Source organism: Hypanus sabinus, unplaced genomic scaffold, assembly GCF_030144855.1.
Source record: "Hypanus sabinus isolate sHypSab1 unplaced genomic scaffold, sHypSab1.hap1 scaffold_799, whole genome shotgun sequence".
NCBI lineage: Eukaryota > Metazoa > Chordata > Chondrichthyes > Myliobatiformes > Dasyatidae > Hypanus > Hypanus sabinus.
The window spans coordinates 53,374-72,366 of NW_026781650.1; the positions used below are offsets into that span (position 1 = coordinate 53,374).

Consider the following 18,993-nt stretch of genomic DNA (forward strand, 5'->3'; position numbering starts at 1 on the left):
CTTTTCCTTTGCTAATTGCAAAGTTTTGAGACAAACTCTAGGCCTTTTACCTTGCCAAATATACCTTGATAGCATCTTGTTCCACTCATTGATTTGATTTTGATTAATCTCTATTGGTAGGGTCTGAAATAGATATAACTGTCTGGGCAGTATATTCACCTTAATAGACTCAATCCTTGAACTGAGACTGAAAAAAGGAATCAGGTTCCATCTTGCCATGTTTTCTTTATTTTTTTTTTATAAAGGCTGATAATTATATTCTGATAATTTTGCCAAATCTTTTGCCATAATGATGCCCAAATATTTGAAAGACTCTGTGCGCCATGCCCAGGGGTATCAACTTTCAATTTCTCTTGGTGGGCTATAGTAATATGAAAGTAACTGGGTTTTATCCATGTTGATCTTGTATCCTGATAATTGATCATACTGTTCAAAGGATTGCATCAAAATAGATAAAGGATATGTTGATTGCCCTAGATAGATCAAAATGTCATTCGTGTAACAGGACAATTTATGCTCTGTCCCTTTAATAGTAATTCCCCTGATATCTTCATTTTGTCTGATGTATTGAGCTAATGCACAGGTGTCAAACTCAAGGACCGCGGGCCATATCCGGCCCGGAGTACAATTATATCCGGCCCGCGAGATCATTTTAGATAGATCTATTATTTTAATTATTAATGGCCCGGGGATATGAAGCCTATGATTGTAAGTTAATACCAATCATAAAAACTAATGCCTGCTCAGCAGTCTTTCTCATAAGAAACGGAATTTGTGAAGTGAAACACTTTGTAGTTATAGCAGAGACTGAGACACATGAGAACAGGCTGAAAAAACGGAGGCAATGAAAACTGCGTTCGCCCGCGCCCGACTGATCCGGCCCGCATGAAGCTGCATTTTGCCCAATGCGGCCCGTGACCTAAAATGAGTTTGACGCCCCTGAGCTAATGGATCCAGATATAATGCAAAGAGTAGTGCTGACCATACACGACCCTGTCTTCTGCCCCTTTCTAGGATAAGACTATTTGATAAATATCCATTCATTTTAATCCCTAGCAGTAGGATTATCATATAGTGTCTGTATAGTTTTAATAATTGTGTCTTGGAAACCAAATCTATGTAAAACTCTGGAAAGAAAATTCCAGTTAACCGAATCAAAAGCCGTTTCAGCATCCACGCTTATCACTATTGCTTCGATTTATTTTTTTGTATATGATCAAAAAGGTGTAGTGTCCTTCGTATTTTGTCTTGTGTTTCGCGTTGTCGTATAAAACCTGTCAGATCGTTACCTATCAGTATGGTTAGAAACTCCTCTAATCGTTTAGCCATGATGGAGGTAATTAAGTGTGTAGTAGTGTATAGTTAAGTGTGTATTAGAGAAAGGCGATGCGGAACAAGTGGTAAGGAGGACACATGTACAGAGGGATGGTCTGACGGGACATGGAGTTAAATGTGCAGAAAGAATAGGTAAATTTACGAAGGACAAAAAAATCCAAGGGGCATATAGTCCGATGGGAGTTCGGGGAGCTGGGTTAAGCACAATAGGGAGCGATTTAAACAGAGAGAGGAGAAATGGACGGAAAATTCTATATCTGAATGCACGGTGTCAGAAATCAGGCGGATGAGCTTGAACCTCAGGTGCAAATGGGTAACTATGATGTTGTTGGGATAACGGAGACATGGCTGCAGGGGGATCAAACCTGGGAAATGAATGTACAAGGGTATACGTGCTATCGTCGGGACAGAAATGTGGGCAGAGGGGGTGGGGTGGCCCTGTTGGTGAGGACTGAGATTCAATCCTTTGCAAGGGGGGACATAGGATCAGGAGAAGTAGAGTCTGTGCGGATTGAACTGAGGAACAGTAAGGGCAAGAAGACCCTTATGGGTGTTGTCTACAGGCCCCCAAACAGTAGCATGGATATTGGGTGCAAGTTGAATAGGGAGTTAACATTGGCATGCGGCAAAGGTAATGTCGCAGTAGTTATGGGGGATTTCAACATGCAGGTGAACTGGGAGAATCAGGTTGGTGCTGGACCACAGGATAGGGAGTTTGTAGAGTGCCTAAGGGATGCATTCTTGGAACAGCTTGTACGAGAGCAGACCAGGCACGAGGCTATTCTGGATTTAGTGTTATGTAATGAATAGGATTTAATAAACGATCTTAAAATAAATGAGCCCTCAGGAGGTAGTGACCATGACATGATAAGTTTTTATCTGCAATTTGAGAGGGATAAGAGCAGATTGGAGGTGTCAGTGTTGCAGTTGATCAAAGGAGACTATGGAACCATGAGGGAGGAGCTGGCCAAAGTTAAATGGACAGATATCCTAGCAGAAAAGACAGTGGAAGAGCAATGGCAGGTATTCTTGGGAATAATGCACATGGTGCAAAATCAGTTCATCCCCTGGAGATGGAAGTATTCGAAGGGGGGAAAGGGGCCACAGTGGTTGACAAAGGAAGTCAGAGACTGCATAGCATTAAAAAAAAGAAGTATGATAGAGCTAAGTTGAGTGGGAAGACAGAGGATTGGGAATTTTTTAAGAAACAACAGAACTTAACTAAAAAGGCAATACGGGGGGAAAACATGAGATACGAACGCAAGCTAGCCAGAAATATAAAGGAAGATAGCAAAAGCATTTTTAGGTATGTGAGGAGAAAGAAGATAGTTAAGAACAATGTTGGGCCCTTGAAGAATGAATTGGGTGAAATTGTTATGGGAAGCAGAGAAATGGCAGAAAAAATTAATGAGTACTTTAGATCTGTCTTCACAAGGGAAGACACAAGCAATCTCCCAGATGTATGGATGGGCCAAGGACATAGGGTAACAGAGGAACTGAAACAGATTGACATTAGAAAGGAAACGGTGATGATTAGACTGGTGGGACTGAAGGCTAACAAATCCCGAGGTCCAGATGGTCTGTATTCTAGTGTACTAAAGGAGGTAGCTCTGGAAATTGCGGATGCATTGATAATCATTTCCCAATGTTCCTTAGATTCAGGATCAGTTCATAAGGATTGGAGAATGGCTAATGTTATCCCACTTTTTAAGGTAGGAGGGAGGGAAAAAACAGAGAACTAACTAACTATGTTAGTCTAACATATGAAATAGTGGCATATGTAGATAGCATTGATAGGACTGGGCCGAACCAGCATGGATTTACTAAGGGTAAATTATGCTTGACTAATATATTGGAGTTTTTCGAGGATGTAACCAGGAAGTTAGACAAGGGAGATCCAGTGGATGTAGTGTACCGCGATTTTCAGAAGGCATTTGATAAAGTCACTCAGAGGAGATTGGTGGGTAAAATCAGAGCTCATGGCTTTGGGGGGAAGACATTGACATGGATAGAAAACTGGTTGGCACATAGAAAGCAAAAGGTTGCGGTGAATGGGTGTTTCTCGGAATGGCAAGTGGTGACTAGCGGGGGGCCTTAGGGCTCGGTATTGGGACCACAGCTGTTTACGATTTACATCAACAATTTAGATGAAGGCATGGAGAATAACCAGCAATTTTGCTGATGGTACTAAGCTGGGTGGCAGTGTGACATGCGATGAAGATGCTAGGGGAATTCAGGGTGACTTGGATAGGCTGGGTGAGTGGGCAGATAATTTGCAGGTGACATTTAATGTGAAGAAGTGTGAGGTTATCCACTTTGGGATATTATTATCCCAAGGCAGATTATTATCTGAACAGTGTAGAGTTAGGTAAGGGAGAAATACAAAGAGATCTAGGAGACCTTGTTCATCAGTCACTGAAGGTGAATGAGCAAGTGCAGCAGGCAGTGAAGAAGACTGATGGAAAGTTGGCCTTTATTACAAAGAGAATGGAGGACAAGAGCAAGGAAATCCTTTTGCATTTGTACAGGGCCCTGGTGAGACCACACCTGGAATATTGTGTACAGTTTTGGTCTCCAGGTTTACGGAATGACATCCTGGCTGTAGAGGATGTGCAGCGTAGATTCACAAGGTTAATTCATGGGATGTCCGGACTGTCTTACCCAGAGTGGTTAGAGAGACTGGGCTTGTACACGCTGGAATTAAGGAGATTGAGAGGGGATATGATTGCAACATATAAGATTATTAAGGGACTGGACAAGATAGAGGCAGGAAATATGTTCCAGATGCTGGGAGAGTCCAGTACCAGAGGGCATGGTTTAAGAATAAGGGGTAGGTCAGTTAGGACAGAGTTAAGGAAAAACTTCTTCTCCCATAGAGTTGTGGAGGTGTGGAATGCACTGCGTCAGAAAGCAGTGGAGGCCAACTCTCTGGATGCTTTCAAGAAGGAGCTAGATAAGTGTCTTATGAATAGTGAAATCAAGGGATATGGGGACAAGGCAGGAACTGGGTATTGATAGTAGATGATCAGCCATGGTCTCAGCATCGCGGTGCAGGCTAGAAGAGCCGAATGGTCTTCTTCTGCACCTATTATCTATTGTCTATTGTCCATTGAAAATAACCTATAATCTACATTAAGAATGGATATTGTTCTAAATGACCTGCATTCTATTTTATCCTTGCCCTCTTTCGGTATAGTTGAGATTATCGCTTACTTCCAACTGGGTGGCATTTGTGCCTTTCTTAGAGCCCAGTTCAGTGTGGGGAGTAAAACAGGAATTAACTCATTTTTAAATTCTTTGTACCGCTCTGCCGTATACCCATCTAATCCTGGTGACTTGCTTAATTTAAGCCTACTAATTGGAGCTTTTAATTCAACTTCAGTTATTTTAGCAGTCATCGTTCTATTTTGTTCTTCGCTTAAGTGGGTAACTCTAGAGAATTCAAGAAGGTGTAAATTTGGGTTATGCATCCCCCTGGAACTTTGTAACATAAGAGATTTGTAAAACACTTCAAGAGCTTCTTGAATTTCGCTTAGCTTTTTTTTTTATCATTTTCGTTGTTGGGTCCCTAATTCTATGAATTGTATTTTCTGCTATTTTTTTTTCAGTTTCCACGCCAGTATTTTCAAAGGCTTTGATCCACTTTCATAATGTTTCTGTTTCAGAAACATTAAATTTTTCCTGATTTCTTGCGTAGCCAAACTATTAATTCCATTCCTATTTTTTAAAATTTCCACTAATGTATCCTGTGCCAAATTCTATTTGTGTTTTTTCTCTAGTTCCTTCAGCCTATTTTGTAATTCCTCTAATGTTTTATTCCTTATTTTTTCTCCTATGAAGATATCGCTACAAATTTCCTTCTTAAGGCAGACTTCAGTATCCCATAAAATGAGAGACGAAACCTCTCCATTATCATTAAATTCTAAGTAGACACCAATTTCTTTTTTAATTTGTTTCTTAAAGTACAGATCATTGAGTAGTCTTGAATTTAGTTTCCAAATAGTATTCTTTAGTTGTAGGTCAAAATCTACAGATAAATATATAGGTGCATGGTCACTTACATCTATTGCCCCAATTTCTCATGTGTTTACCTTGTCTTTGTCTTTTACAAATGTTATAAAATTATCTATTCTTGTATATACAGAATGGGGAGCAGAAAAATGAGTGTAATCCCTTCTGTCAGGGAAAAGGTCCCTCCATATATCAATTAAACCAACATCCTCAGAAGGTGTTTTAACTTTCTTATGTAAGGATTTTACTTCGAAGGGTTTTCTATTAAAGGAGTCTAAATTAGTCTGTAATTATAAATTTAAGTCTCCCCCACATATCAGGAGACCTTCTGTTTCTGCTACCATAATATCAGTAATTTTCTGAAAGAAACCGATATCACTTCCCAGGGGTAAATGTATGTTCAATAGAGTAACTTAATATCCGTCTATATTCCCCCTTACCAGAATATATCTGCCCTCTTTATCTCTGTTATGCCCGCAGCCCCCTCCTTTGTGAGAATCGCAAGAGCATTAGCTGGGGGGGGGGGGTCAGTAGACCCAGGAAATGGGAGAGAGACGTGCCGGATGCCTCGTTCCCCAGCGATGCAAAATAATGCGACATTGACCATTGTCTCCTGGAGACCACGTTTGTGGATTGGGGACTATGCTACGTGCAAGCCCTCGGGCAAAGTGGGCTGGTTGAGAGAGAGATTGCATCATCCCAGCCTGATTGACGTCTGAGACCCCGTGAGGAAGTATAAAAGAGGGTCTGGGGGAACAACCCCTTTAAACGCACCAGAAGAAACGCTAACAATCCCGTAGTAACGGGAAGCCATTTGAAGGAAGCCACGTGCGTTCGATTCCGTGGCTGGAATCGGTGGCTGGAACCACGGCAAACAGCGTTTAGCTAACAACGGGGAAGCCCGCTCCCCTGACTCAACGGATTTGCTTCATAAAAAAACCCGGGCAAGTTTCTTTTCTCACAAATTTCTCTCTCTCTTCAACAAGTGAATCCCCAGCAGTCCCCAAAGGGTGAAGCGTGCAGGAACTGAGTGCCTTTTATATTTCCATCGGACAATATATTATCCCCTAGTCAAAAGATCGAGCTGTTTCTTATTGATGGGTATTATTAGACCCGCGCTTTTAGATTGAGTAGTGACGACGTATGTTATCTAAATGTTTATATTAATCTTATTTTTGTGCCCCTTTATAAATAAAGACTTTTAAAAATAGTACCATCAGACTTCAACGGACCTCTCTATCTTTGCTGGTAAATGACCTAGTTACGGGGTACGTAACAACTTGAGGATCCCGTCTCGTGATACCAAATTGTAGGGCCAGTGAATCGGGATTGTAAGTCCAAACTTGGATCTGGTCCGCGGGTAGCCAGACGGGAAACCAGCAAAAATGTATGTGGATGAATTTATAGGAAACCCGACTCTGGGGGCGCTAGAGGCGGCCACCAAATCAGACGGTACATTTGTCGAAGGGATTAAACCTCGCAGAGGTGAGGTCGTCAATGAAAAAGCGGGATGTGCGAAGGGCAATAACTCAGTATTACATTGAGAAGGAGCTGTTTGCACCTGAGGTATTGGAAAATATCCCTAAAAAGGTACCAGCTAGAGGGGCGGCTCAGTTAGAGTTGGAGAAATTAAGGTGGGAACATGAAATTAATTTAAAACAGCTGGAAATAGAGAAGGAAAGGGCCGCGTGAGAGAGAGAGAGAGGGCCGAGAAAGAAAGAGAGCATGAATTTCAGCTAAAAGAGCTGGAAGCAGCTGAGAAGGAGAAGGAAAGGGCCGAGAAGGAGAAGGAAAGGGTCGAGAAGGAGAAGGAGGCAGAGAGACACAGGAAACATGACTTGGAGATGGAGAAATTAAAGCAAGAGCAACGAAGTCAGTGTTCGGACCGAGAGGAGCGGTTTGATGTCAGTCGGGTGTTGAGGTTAGTACCCCCGTTCGAGGAGACGGATGTTGATAGTTATTTCTTGCTTTTTGAAAAGGTGGCAGTGAATCAGAAGTGGCCCAGACAGCAGTGGGTGGCGTTGTTACAAAGTGTGTTAAGAGTGAAGGCCCAGCGGGCATATGCGGCGTTGTCCACGGAGGGGGAAGGGGAAGAGAAATATGACCAAGTAAAGGCGGCCATTCTCCGGGGTTACGAGCTAGTAGCTGAAGCACATAGACAAAAGTTCAGAAATCTACGAAAAGGGTGGAATCAGACGTATACCGAGTTTGCCCCTGAGAAGGGTGTGCTCTTGGACCATTGGTGCACCGCGGAAAAAGTGGACGAGGATTATGGGCATCTCAGGGAGTTACTTTTGATTGAGGAATTTAAAGGTTGTGTTTCGGAGGACATCTGGATGTATTTGAATGAGACGCCGAATTTAAGAATTTAAGAATTTAAGACCCATTTAAGAATTTGCTAGGTTCGCGGATGAATATGCCCTAACCCACAAGACAAACTTTTCCTCGAATAAAAGTTCCCAGAGAGACAGTGGGAACGATCGAGAAAGACCGACGAGTAAGGCAGAGGTCCCACCAGGAGCTAGCGGTAAGGTTGAGGGGAAAAGGTAAGACGGCCTGAGGTTTCCGGGCTTGACCTGTTTTAATTGTGGAAAGGGAGGGCATATTGCATCTCGATGCTTTGCTCCGAGGAAAGAGATAGGAAAAGGGAAAGCTGCAGTCCCTATCGGGTGTGCCGTGGTAATCAGTAAATCGACAAGAGAGCACCGGGTAGACAGAGTACGAGAAGGATCTGAGACATGTCTGACACACGGAACCGTGACTTTGAGGAAGGGGGAACCACCAATTCCCGTAGGAATCTGGAGAGACTCGGGGGCTGAGCTGTCGTTGATCAGCAGTAAGGTACTAGAATTTGGTTGAAAAATGGGCATGGTAGCGGTGAAGGGAATCAGTAAAAAGATAGAAATGGTGCCTTTACATGAGGTCATTATGGATTGTGAGCTGGTGTCTGGACCCTTTGAAATAGGGGTGCCATCAGAGTTCCCGAGAACTGACGCGGACGTCCTTCTCGGTAACGATTTAGCCGGTGGTAAGGTTTGGGCAGCCACGATACCGACCCGTCGACCGGCGAGTGCGGTGGCCCCGCCCCTAGAGTCCCAGATCTATCCCGCATGCGCTGTCACTCGCAGCCTGTCGAGAAAGGCAGCTGAGAACAAGAGCAGTTTAAATCTGGCCAGTTTTGATTTGTCCGAGATGTTTCTACCGACCCTGTACCACGAGGGTTTAGAGCGTGGTAAAACGAAGAGTAGTAAAGTGAAAGAGGGTAAGGGAGCAGAGGTAGATCTGCCGTTAGTGAGGAGAAAGTTCCTAGAGGCAGAAAATAAAGATGAGGAACCGATGGAGCGGTTAAGAGGTCCAGAGTTGGACAAGGATGATCTGTCTGGTGTGGCAGAACTGTTTGAGGAAGTTAAAACATCTAAAGGTGTTCCCGATAATGAAATGAGGGCAGCCCTATATGAAAAGTGTGCCCTTACCTCGAAGAAGTCTGCTGGGTTGGCAGATGAGTTTGTTTCAGCCCGCAGGGTTGAGTTTACTCCGGAAGGGAGTTGCCCAGAGAGTACCTGGGAGAAACGGGGGAACTTAGAATTTTAAAAGGGTACGGGTATTGAAAGCCTGGAAGAGGCCAATGTCCCGTTTGAGTGTGTCTAAGATGGGGATGCACGTGGTACTGAACCGAGTAACGGAGCTCAGAAGAAGTCTGAGCAATTTGATTCAGTGGAACGGGGCTGCCGTCCTTGTGGGTCAGATAGACTTGGTTCAGTGGAAAAAGGGTTAACCTTGGTAACCGTGGGAAGTATGAGTCCCCGCTGTTTGTACTCGAAGGTGGGTTCAAAGTTAATGCAGAATTTAAGAATAGGGAGATGAGGATTATTATTGAAGGAAACTGAAATTCTGTAGTTCCCAAGTCGAATGAAGAAATTTTAAACCCGGCAGATCGCTTACAGAGTGAGCCTGGAGATAGCGGGACCCCCCACTCTATTTTTATGCCAGGATGGAGTGTGAAGAGACCGATTTCGAAATGCTACTTGAACGAAGAGTTCGAATTAAAAATCAATAGCCTGAAGGGTCCTGACAGAAGGGCTAGCCACCTGGGTAAAATTAAAGAATTGGGTGGAAATGGTCTAAGTTTGGGAACCGGTGTTGATGAAATAACTCCTATGAAAGAGGTGGGCGGGAGTTTACCACGCCAAATTACTCAAGTCGGGGGAACTCACCGGAAAAGAGGCGACGGTTAATGGCGATGCCGTTTTAAACAGCAAAGCAGGTTGTACGGTATTGCGCCAAAGCCTGTGAATAATAAAGACAGCCCCCTTGGAAACCTGCTGGTTAAGTGAAACGACCGAAACGATTAGTATTCACATAAACTTTTGTAGATGCACATAAGCGAAGATCACAACTCCTTAGTTTTGTTGCTGAAAAAAAAAGGTGGTTATTAAGTTGAAGTCTGATGCTACGAGACTTTAGTGAGGTACAAGTTGTTACAATATTAAAGGAAATGCCACTGCAATCGTTAACCGTTTGGATGTTGAATTAAATGCATACCTGTATTGCTCTGTAGTGAAAAGAAAAGCTTGTGTATTGTGTTAGATTCTAAAATCCTGTAAGACTCTGTACGACTCCGTTTTTAACCGCTGGTAAAAAATGCTGTTAAGAGGGGAGGTGTTATGCCCGCAGCCCCCTCCTTTGTGAGAATCGCAAGAGCACTAGTTGGGGAGGAGGGTCAGTAGACCCAGGAAATGGGAGAGAGACGTGCCGGACGCCTCGTTCCCCAGCGATACAAAATAATGCGACATTGACCATTGTCTCCTGGAGACCACGTTTGTGGATTGGGGACTATGCTACGTGCAAGCCCTCGGGCAAAGTGGGCTGGTTGAGAGAGAGATTGCATCGTCCCAGCCTGATTGACATCTGAGACCCCGTGAGGAAGTATAAAAGAGGGTCTGGGGGAACAACCCCTTTAAACGCACCAGAAGAAACGCTAACAATCCCGTAGTAACGGGAAGCCATTTGAAGGAAGTCACGTGCGTTCGATTCCGTGGCTGCAATCGGTGGCTGGAACCACGGAAAACAGCTTTTAGCTAACAACAGGGAAGCCCGCTCCACTGATTCAACGGATTTGCTTCATAAAAGACCCAGGCAAGTTTCTTTCCTCAGCACTTTCTCTCTCTCCAACAAGTGAAAACCCAGCAGTCCCCAAAGGGTGAAGCCTGCAGGAACTGAGTGACTTTTATATTTCCATTGGACAATATATTATCCCCTAGACAAACGATCGAGCTGTTTCTTATTGATGGTTATTATTAGACCCGCGTATTTAGATTGAGTAGTGACGACGTATGTTATCTGAATGTTTATATTAATCTTAGTTTTGTGCCCCTTTATAAATAGACTTTTAAAAATATTACCATCAGACTTCAACGGACCTCTCTATCTTTGCTGGTAAATGACCTAGTTACAGGGTACGTAACAATCTCCAACTTCGAATTTTTTTTTCAAAATTTAGCTTACTCGAGATAAGAATAGCAACTCCTCTCCTATGTCCTGATTTATATGAGGAGAAAAATAAACTAGTGAAACCCATTCTCTTTAGTTTTTCTTTATGCTCATTATCACTTAAATGAGTTTCCTGTAAATATACTAGATGGGCTTGTTCATTTTTTTTTATTTCAGATAAAATTCCCTTATGTTTGATTGGATATAATAGCCCACTGACATGAAAAGAAATGTATTTTACTTTGTCCTTAGACATCTGTATTTCTCTGTCAATGTATCATTGAAATTAGCAGAATAAAACTTGATCGATCTACTCCCTGAACAAATAAGAACCAAGAAATGCAAATATTAACAAAAATGGCAACGAATGTGTCACTCCAAGGCTGAGGTCTCTGGTAATTGACCCTGCGTTGAGCTAACGAGCGAATAAAAAAGAATAACTGAGTAATATGAAATCCACATTATAATATGTATTTCTCGAGATAGGGATATCACCGTCTAATTTTGCTTCCGTTTAGCTTCTCAGCATTTTAAAAGTTAGCCAAACGTTATGGCTCTTCTGGAGGGGGTGAGGGCTGTCTTTGCAAAACTCCCAGTCTCTTCCTGATCCTCTTCTCTTGGCCTCCTCCCGTCTCCTGCCTTCTCGATTCTCGCACTATTTCCCAAGCGGAGCAGAATAATTCCTCTGCCAGGCTTTCCCTCGGTTTGATCACTCTGACGGACAGCCCTCTGGTCTTCATCTCTGTAGTCGCCTCTTCCACTGTCTGATATAGTCGGATCCCATCTTGATAAAACACTCGGAAGTTTAGCAGTTTACGGAGTTTGAAATCTAATCGTTTCTTGCTGTAGTATTCGGTCTGCTTCAGAGCATTCTTTATGTTTCTGCAGGACCCCGGGGGGCGGGGGTAACCTTAGTGGAAATATATTAATTTATCATCTGAAAACACCCTCTTCTTACCTCAGGCCCTTTATAGAATCTCCGCCTTGGTACTGTATCGAAGGAATTTAATTATTATTGAGCGTGGCTTATCTGCTCTATCGCGGGTAGGTTTCGGGACAAGCGCACGATGCGCTCTCTCAAATTCCAGCTCCATTTCAATCTCCAGTTCGAGAACATTCCCGAACGTTCTCCTTCGGGAACGTTGTAGATTCAGATATTTTTCCGCCGTGATCTTCCCTCCAGGTCAAGCATTTTACCTTCTCGTTGATTTAATATTTTTATCATACTACTTAGTATCCGTGCCACGTTTTGAACGCGATCTTCCACCTTCTCAATTCGAATCTCTGACACTGCTAATTTTTGATTGACGTTGGCGAGCTTTGACTTAATATCATGTAGTTGCTGTTTTATATCTTTCTGGAACTCCCGTATCTCTTTCAGAATTTCGATCATATTCGCCACTTCGCTTGAACGAGGCCCAGCGTCTGCCTCGCTAGCACGCGGTCGAGTTGGAGAGCTGCTCGCTGCACTCCTCTCGGGCGCAGGCTCCACAGGGTCGTTTTTTTAAATTTCTATTATTTTTCCCCATTCTTTCCCCCTTATCAGTTCAAATACATCCGAGAAACACTATTTTTTGTGTTAACGGGGCTTCATACGCATTTTCCGGAGCAGATAGTGACTTAAGCTGCCATTCTCGATGATGACATTACTGGAACCACAATATCTGCAAATTTACTTCCCTTTTTGTTATCAGTACTGTATCATCTGCATTGCAGAGGTTGGTGAAATTGTATCCTCCTATACTTATTCCACGTAGGTCTTGTATGGTTCTCATCATGTTTTCACCGTACAGGGAGAACAGGTCTGGTGATAGAACACAACCCTTTCTGACTCTTCGCTTTATTGCCTGATATTTACCAATCTCGTCTACCCGTATGGCTGAACTTTGTTGCCAGCAGAGATCCCTGATTATTCTTGGATCTTTTCCGTCGATATTAATTTCTCTAAGCATTTCCAAGATTACCTGGTGTTTCACTGTGTCAAAGGCTTTTGTGTCATCAAAGAAGCAGAAGTATAAATCTTGTTGTACTTCTATTGGTATTTCGATAATATTCCTGAGAATATAAGTGGCGTTTGATTTTCCTTTGTCTTCGACAAAGCTGCTCAGTTCTTTTTTGATCTCTGGTATAATTTTGTTTCTTATTCTTTGCATGATGATTCTAAGTAGAATTTTTGTGAGTTGGCTCATTAAACTAATTTTTCTGTATTGCCCACACTCCATTGCACCTGTTTTTTTTGGCAGTGTAATGAACATTGTCTTTAAAAGATCTGGTACTTTGCCACTGTTGTATATTCTATTCAATAAGGTTTTTAATTACTCTGCACCAAAATCCTTCAGCGCTTCATACAGTTCAACCAGAATGTGATCTGGTCCGGATGATTGACCCTTTCGCATTTTGTTCATAGCATGATCCGCTTCTTCTTTCAGTACTGGCAACAACGGTGATGTGTATTCGATTCTTTATTAGCAATTAGCAAGCATACAAACGCGAAACAATTAAACTGAAGTGTAGCCAACATTTAGTTCAACGTATTTGAATGGATAATAATAAAAGATACGACATCCGTCAATCCCCAGCTGTGTACCGCACAGAACAAAGCACAAATATGTAACTCACATAGTTTACCAAACACCGACTGATGCGACATGTTATCATAAAAAAGCATCATAAATACACAATGCAGAAGACAATGCTGATAGAGAACAGATACATGCACACAGGCACAGCTCTGATACAGGTTCGTCCACCTGAAATATTAACATACTCTCTGTCTTGTTGAATAATTCCAGCACTTTTATTATTTTAAAGATTTTTTACCAGATGCTGCTTTGGATGTGTGGCGCCTACATTGTGTTTAACAAGGGACCATGTAACTATCCGATAATAGCCAGGTGATATGCTCAAAAACATCTTGACACATCACTCCCAGACCAAGACACAAAATTGATTCCTAAAAGTGAACTTCCTGCCATATAGCGAGTAGATACCCTGGAAATTCCTGGTCCAGTGTACAATCCATGGAGAGATCGGAAATGGACATTGTGTGACTGTGGGTGGATGGGTGCAGGTGGATCCGGCCATGTCAAGGCTTCAGTGGACAGGCCCAAGATGTTTGGAAGTGTTTGCCTCAGATTAAAAACAAAACAGTGTTTTACTTTATACCCAATGAATGTTTGACCCTCCTGTTATTTTTTTTTTTGTTACAGAACTACAAAAACTAATTTCACCTGTCCTCAAAATGGGTCAATGTTTCAGCAGTGGAAAAGTTCCAGTGGCGTCAACATCAAGAAAGGACCCGGGTATGTTGGCGATGTATTTTAATTTATAAATACTCTGCTGACTCTGTGTCTGGGTTTAACTCAATATCGGCAATTCACAAAATATTTGTGAAAAATGAGCAGAGAGATCAGAGAGAGAGTTAACACCTCTGGGGGAAACACAGTCACATGTGGAAGGAGAATATTTACTGTCTGCTCCTGCTCCTCGAGCAGATTGTGATGCACATTAAAATAGAGAGTTACTCCAGAAGACAAGACCTTCTGCAGATGCTGAAAGTTTTGGGCAACAAAAAGACACAGAAAATATTGGCAGAACTCAGCAGGTCAGGCAGCATCCAAGGAGAGGAATAAACATTTGACGTTTTGGATCAGGACCACACAGAATAGAAAGTAATGTAACAATATCTAGAATTTCTGTCCCCTCATTTTCAGTCCGATGAAGGGCCTTGGCCCCAGTCGTTGATTGTTTATTCTCCTCCATAGATGCTGCCTGACCTGCTGAGTACCTCCAGCATTTTGTGAGATATCCCAGAGATTTGCCGAGGAAGGGGTTGACCAGGCAGGCAGACCGTATCCCAGAGCAAAGCGGAGGTGATGGGCAGTACCAGGAGAGTGATGGGTTACTATATTCTCAGGTCCTTTCCAAACACAGAGGTATATTCTTCAGGGTAAAAAAGAGCCCCCTTCAGCAGATGGAACTATAACCCCTCCCACACACCTCCCCCACCCCCCAGCCCAAGCACATTTCTCTCCTCCCCCCATGTTGTGACCCCAGGCCGGGAATTCATCTCCGATCCCCGTCCAGACAAAGCTTCCTCTGGTTACTGATCTGTCACGGGTTGGTTCAAAAGTGTTAATTTTTAAACTGGGAATAGCTGAGACTCTGAAGTTCATCCGTGGCAGCGATGAGTCCTGGGCCATGGGTTATAATCCTGTGGTGGGGATCCAGGAATATAGTATGTGTGGTGTTTGGCGTTCGTCTGAGCTTATTACAACTACAGATGGCACTGGACGTCCCTCCTTCCCCAATAAAGTAAACGTTTTTGACATATAGGAATGGGTCGCGTGGAATTCTATGTGAGACGTGCGAAGATGTGCGAATCTCTCGGGGTAGATTGGTACCCCGTGAATTCGGGTCCCGGGCTATCACATGGGTTTTGACCCAGATATAATGGACTATTGATCAAGCTGTCCGGGCGTATGAAGTGATGAGTTAGTATTTATGTTCTGTGGTCAGATGTTTGGTTCTGCAGTTCCTTTGGAAGCAAAGAAGAAAGTGAGTTGCCTTTCCTTCCCTCAGCGTGAGAGGCTGTGAGTTAGTGGGCTGTTCCGAGTTTGCAGCAGTAAATATGGACTGGGGTTTAGTGTTCAATCCGTGTTTGGAAAGCCTCTCTCACTGCCCCCTGTCTGTCAGATAGTGGGAGTCAAATAGTAATTGCAGAAGGAGAAGCTAAAGACAGACGTATCGATATTACAGTGGTGTAAGGTGAACTATAGAAGCATGAGAGAGGAATTAGCCAGAAGTGACTGGAAAAGAGATCACAGTGGAGCAACAATTTGTGGTAAGATGGAGGATTGGTAAGGTTGTAAAAACGAACAGAAGGCAACAAAAAGTCATTAAAAATGTAAAGGTGAAATACCAAGGGGAATGAATCAATAATATTACAGATGTTACTAAACATTTCTTCATATATATAAAGTCCAAAAGAGCGGCACGACTGGATATCAGAACATTGGAAAAAGACACTGGAGAGGTAGTAAAGTGGGACATGTAATGGCGGCCGAACTGAATCAATATTTTACACCAGTCTTTATTGAGGAAGGCACTAGCAGTATACTGGAAGTTCCAGGTGTCAGCGTGCATGAAGTGTGTGAAGTTACGATAACTAGAGAGAGATTTCTTTAGTATCTGAAAGGTCTGAAGTTCGCTATGTCACCTGGACTGGATGGCGTGTACCCCAGAATTCTAAAAGTGGTCGCTAAAGAGCTTGTGAGACATTAATAATGTTCTTTCAAGAATTCTTAGCTTCTGTAATGGTTCCGGGAGACTGGAAAATTTCGAATGTCACTTCATTCTTCAAGAAAGGAATGGGGCAGAAGAAAACCCATATGCCAGTTTGTCTGACCTCAGTGTTTGGGAAGATACAGGAGTTGATAATTAAGGATGTCATCCCAGGGCACTTGAAGAGTCTTGCCTGACAAATCTGATGGAGTTTCTGGATGAAGAAATTACAAGCATAATAGACAAAGGAGAAACTGTTGATATTGTGTATTTGGATTTTCAGAAGGTCTTTGTTACGCTGCAACACATAAGGTTGCTAAACAAGCTACGAAATCATGGTATTACAAGAAAGAATATGTCAAGGATAATGTGGTAGTTGATTTATAAAGGGGTAAAGCGTGGGGATACAAGAAACCTTTTCTGTATTGCTCCCAGTTACAAGTGATATTACACAGGGATCTGTGTTGGGACCGATTCCATTTTACGCTCTATGTTCAAGATTTGGGAGATGGAGTTGATGGATTTGTTGCAAGGTTTGCAGACGGAGTGAAGATAGGTGGAGGGGCATGTGGTCTTGAGGTATTAGAAAGGATACAGAAGGACATAGATTAGGAAACTGGGCAAAGAAACGGAATGCCATATAACCATATAACAATCACAGCACGGAAACAGGCCATCTCGGCCCTCCTAGTCCGTGCCGAACTCTTAATCTCACCTAGTCCCACCTACCCGCACTCAGCCCATAACCCTCCACTCCTTTCCTGTCCATATACCTATCCAATTATATCTTAAATGACACAACTGAACTGGCCTCTACTACTTCTACAGGAAGCTCATTCCACACAGCTATCACTCTCTAAGTAAAGAAATACCCCCTCGTGTTTCCCTTAAACTTCTGCACCCTAAATCTCAAATCATGTCTCGTTTGAATCTCCCGTACTCTCAATGGAAACAACCTATTCACGTCAACTCTCTCCATCCCTCTCAAAATTTTAAATACCTCGATCAAATCCCCCCTCAACCTTCTACGCTCCAATGAATAGAGACCTAACTTGTTCAGCCTTTCTCTGTAACTTAAGTGCTGAAACCCAGGTAACATCCTAGTAAATCGTCTCTGCACTCTCTCTAATTTATTGATATCTTTCCTGTAATTCGGAGACCAGAACTGTACACAATATTCCAAATTTGGCCTTACCAATGCCTTGTACAATTTTAACATTACATCCCAACTTCTGTACACAATGGTTTGATTTATAAAGGCCAGCATTCCAAAAGCCTTCTTCACCACCCTATCTACATGAGACTCCACCTTCAGGGATCTATGCACTGTTATTCCTAGATCTCTCTGTTCTTCTGCATTCCTCAATGCCCTACCATTTATCCCGTATGTTCTATTTGGATTATTCCTGCCAAAATGTAGAACCTTACACTTCTCAGCATTAAACTCCATCTGCCAACGTTCAGCCCAATCTTCTAACCGGCATAAATCTCCCTGCAAGCTTTGAAAACCAACCTCATTATCCACAACACCTCCTACCTTAGTATCATCGACATACTTACTAATCCAATTTACCACCCCATCATCCAGATCATTTATGTATATTACAAACAACATTGGGCCCAAAACAGATCCCTGAGGCACCCCGCTAGTCACCGGACTCCATCCCGATAAACAACTATCCACCACTACTCTCTGGCATCTCCCATCTAGCCACTGTTGAATCCATTTTATTACTCCAGCATTAATACCTAACGACTGAACCTTCTTAACTAACCTTCCATGTGGAACTTTGTCAAAGGCTTTGCTGAAGTCCATATAGACTACATCCACTGCCTTACCCTCGTCAACATTCCTCGTAACTTCTTCAAAAAACTCAATAAGGTTTGTCAAACATGACCTTCCACGCACAAATCCATGCTGGCTACTCCTAATCAGATCCTGTCTATCCAGATAATTATTAATACTATCTCTAAGAATAATTTGCATTAATTTACCCAACACTGATGTCAAACTGACAGGTCTATAATTACTAGGCTTACTTCTAGAACCCTTTTTAAACAATGGAACCACGTGAGCAATACGTCAATCCTCCGGCACAATCCCCGTTTCTAATGACATCTTAAAGATCTCCGTCAGAGCTCTTGCTATTTCAGCACAAACTTCCCTCAAGTTCCTGGGGAATATCCTGTCAGGATCCGGAGCTTTATCCACTTTTAAATGTCTTAAAAGCACCAGTACTTCCACCAATTGTCATAGGTTCCATAACGTCCTTACTTGTTTCCCACACCTTACACAATTCAATGTCCTTCTCCTTAGTGAATACCGAAGAGAAGAAATTGTTCAAAATCTCTCCCATCTCCCTCGGCTCCACACACAGCTGACCACTCTGATTCTCTAAGGGGCCAATTTTATCCCTCACTATCCTCTGGCTTTTAATATAACTGTAAATTAATATATTGCTTTTAATATATTGTTTTTAATACAATTTTGAGAATTGTATGGTCACGCACTTTAGTAGATAAAATGAAAGGTTTAGCAATTTTTGAAATACAAAAGAAAACGGACGTGCAAAGTGACATGGTGGTCCTTGTGCAGGATTCCCTAAAAATTGCTTTGAAGGTTGAGTAAGTGATGACGAAGGCAAATGCAATGTTAGCATTCATCTGATGACGCCTAGAATGTAATATGCAAGGATGTAATATTGAAACTTTATAAAGCACTGGAGTATTCTGAGCACGTTGACAGACAGACAGAGAGACAGACAGACATACTTTATTAATCCCGAGGGAAATTGGGTTTCGTTACAGCCGCACCAACCAAGAATAATGTAGAAATATAGCAATATAAATCCATAAATAATTAAATAATAATAA

The 18,993-nt window shown here is 42.5% G+C and overlaps 1 protein-coding gene across 1 annotated transcript in view; it reads left to right on the forward strand.

Annotated features, from left to right (window-relative positions):
• Nucleotides 1–18,993, forward strand: part of LOC132390168 (NACHT, LRR and PYD domains-containing protein 3-like) — an 85,606-nt gene that overhangs the window by 33,711 nt on the left and 32,902 nt on the right. The window contains exon 2 of the mRNA XM_059962775.1: nucleotides 14,046–14,138. Within this exon, the coding sequence (XP_059818758.1) occupies nucleotides 14,078–14,138 (61 nt within the window). The 5' untranslated portion in view covers nucleotides 14,046–14,077. The remainder of the gene's footprint in view (nucleotides 1–14,045; nucleotides 14,139–18,993) is intronic.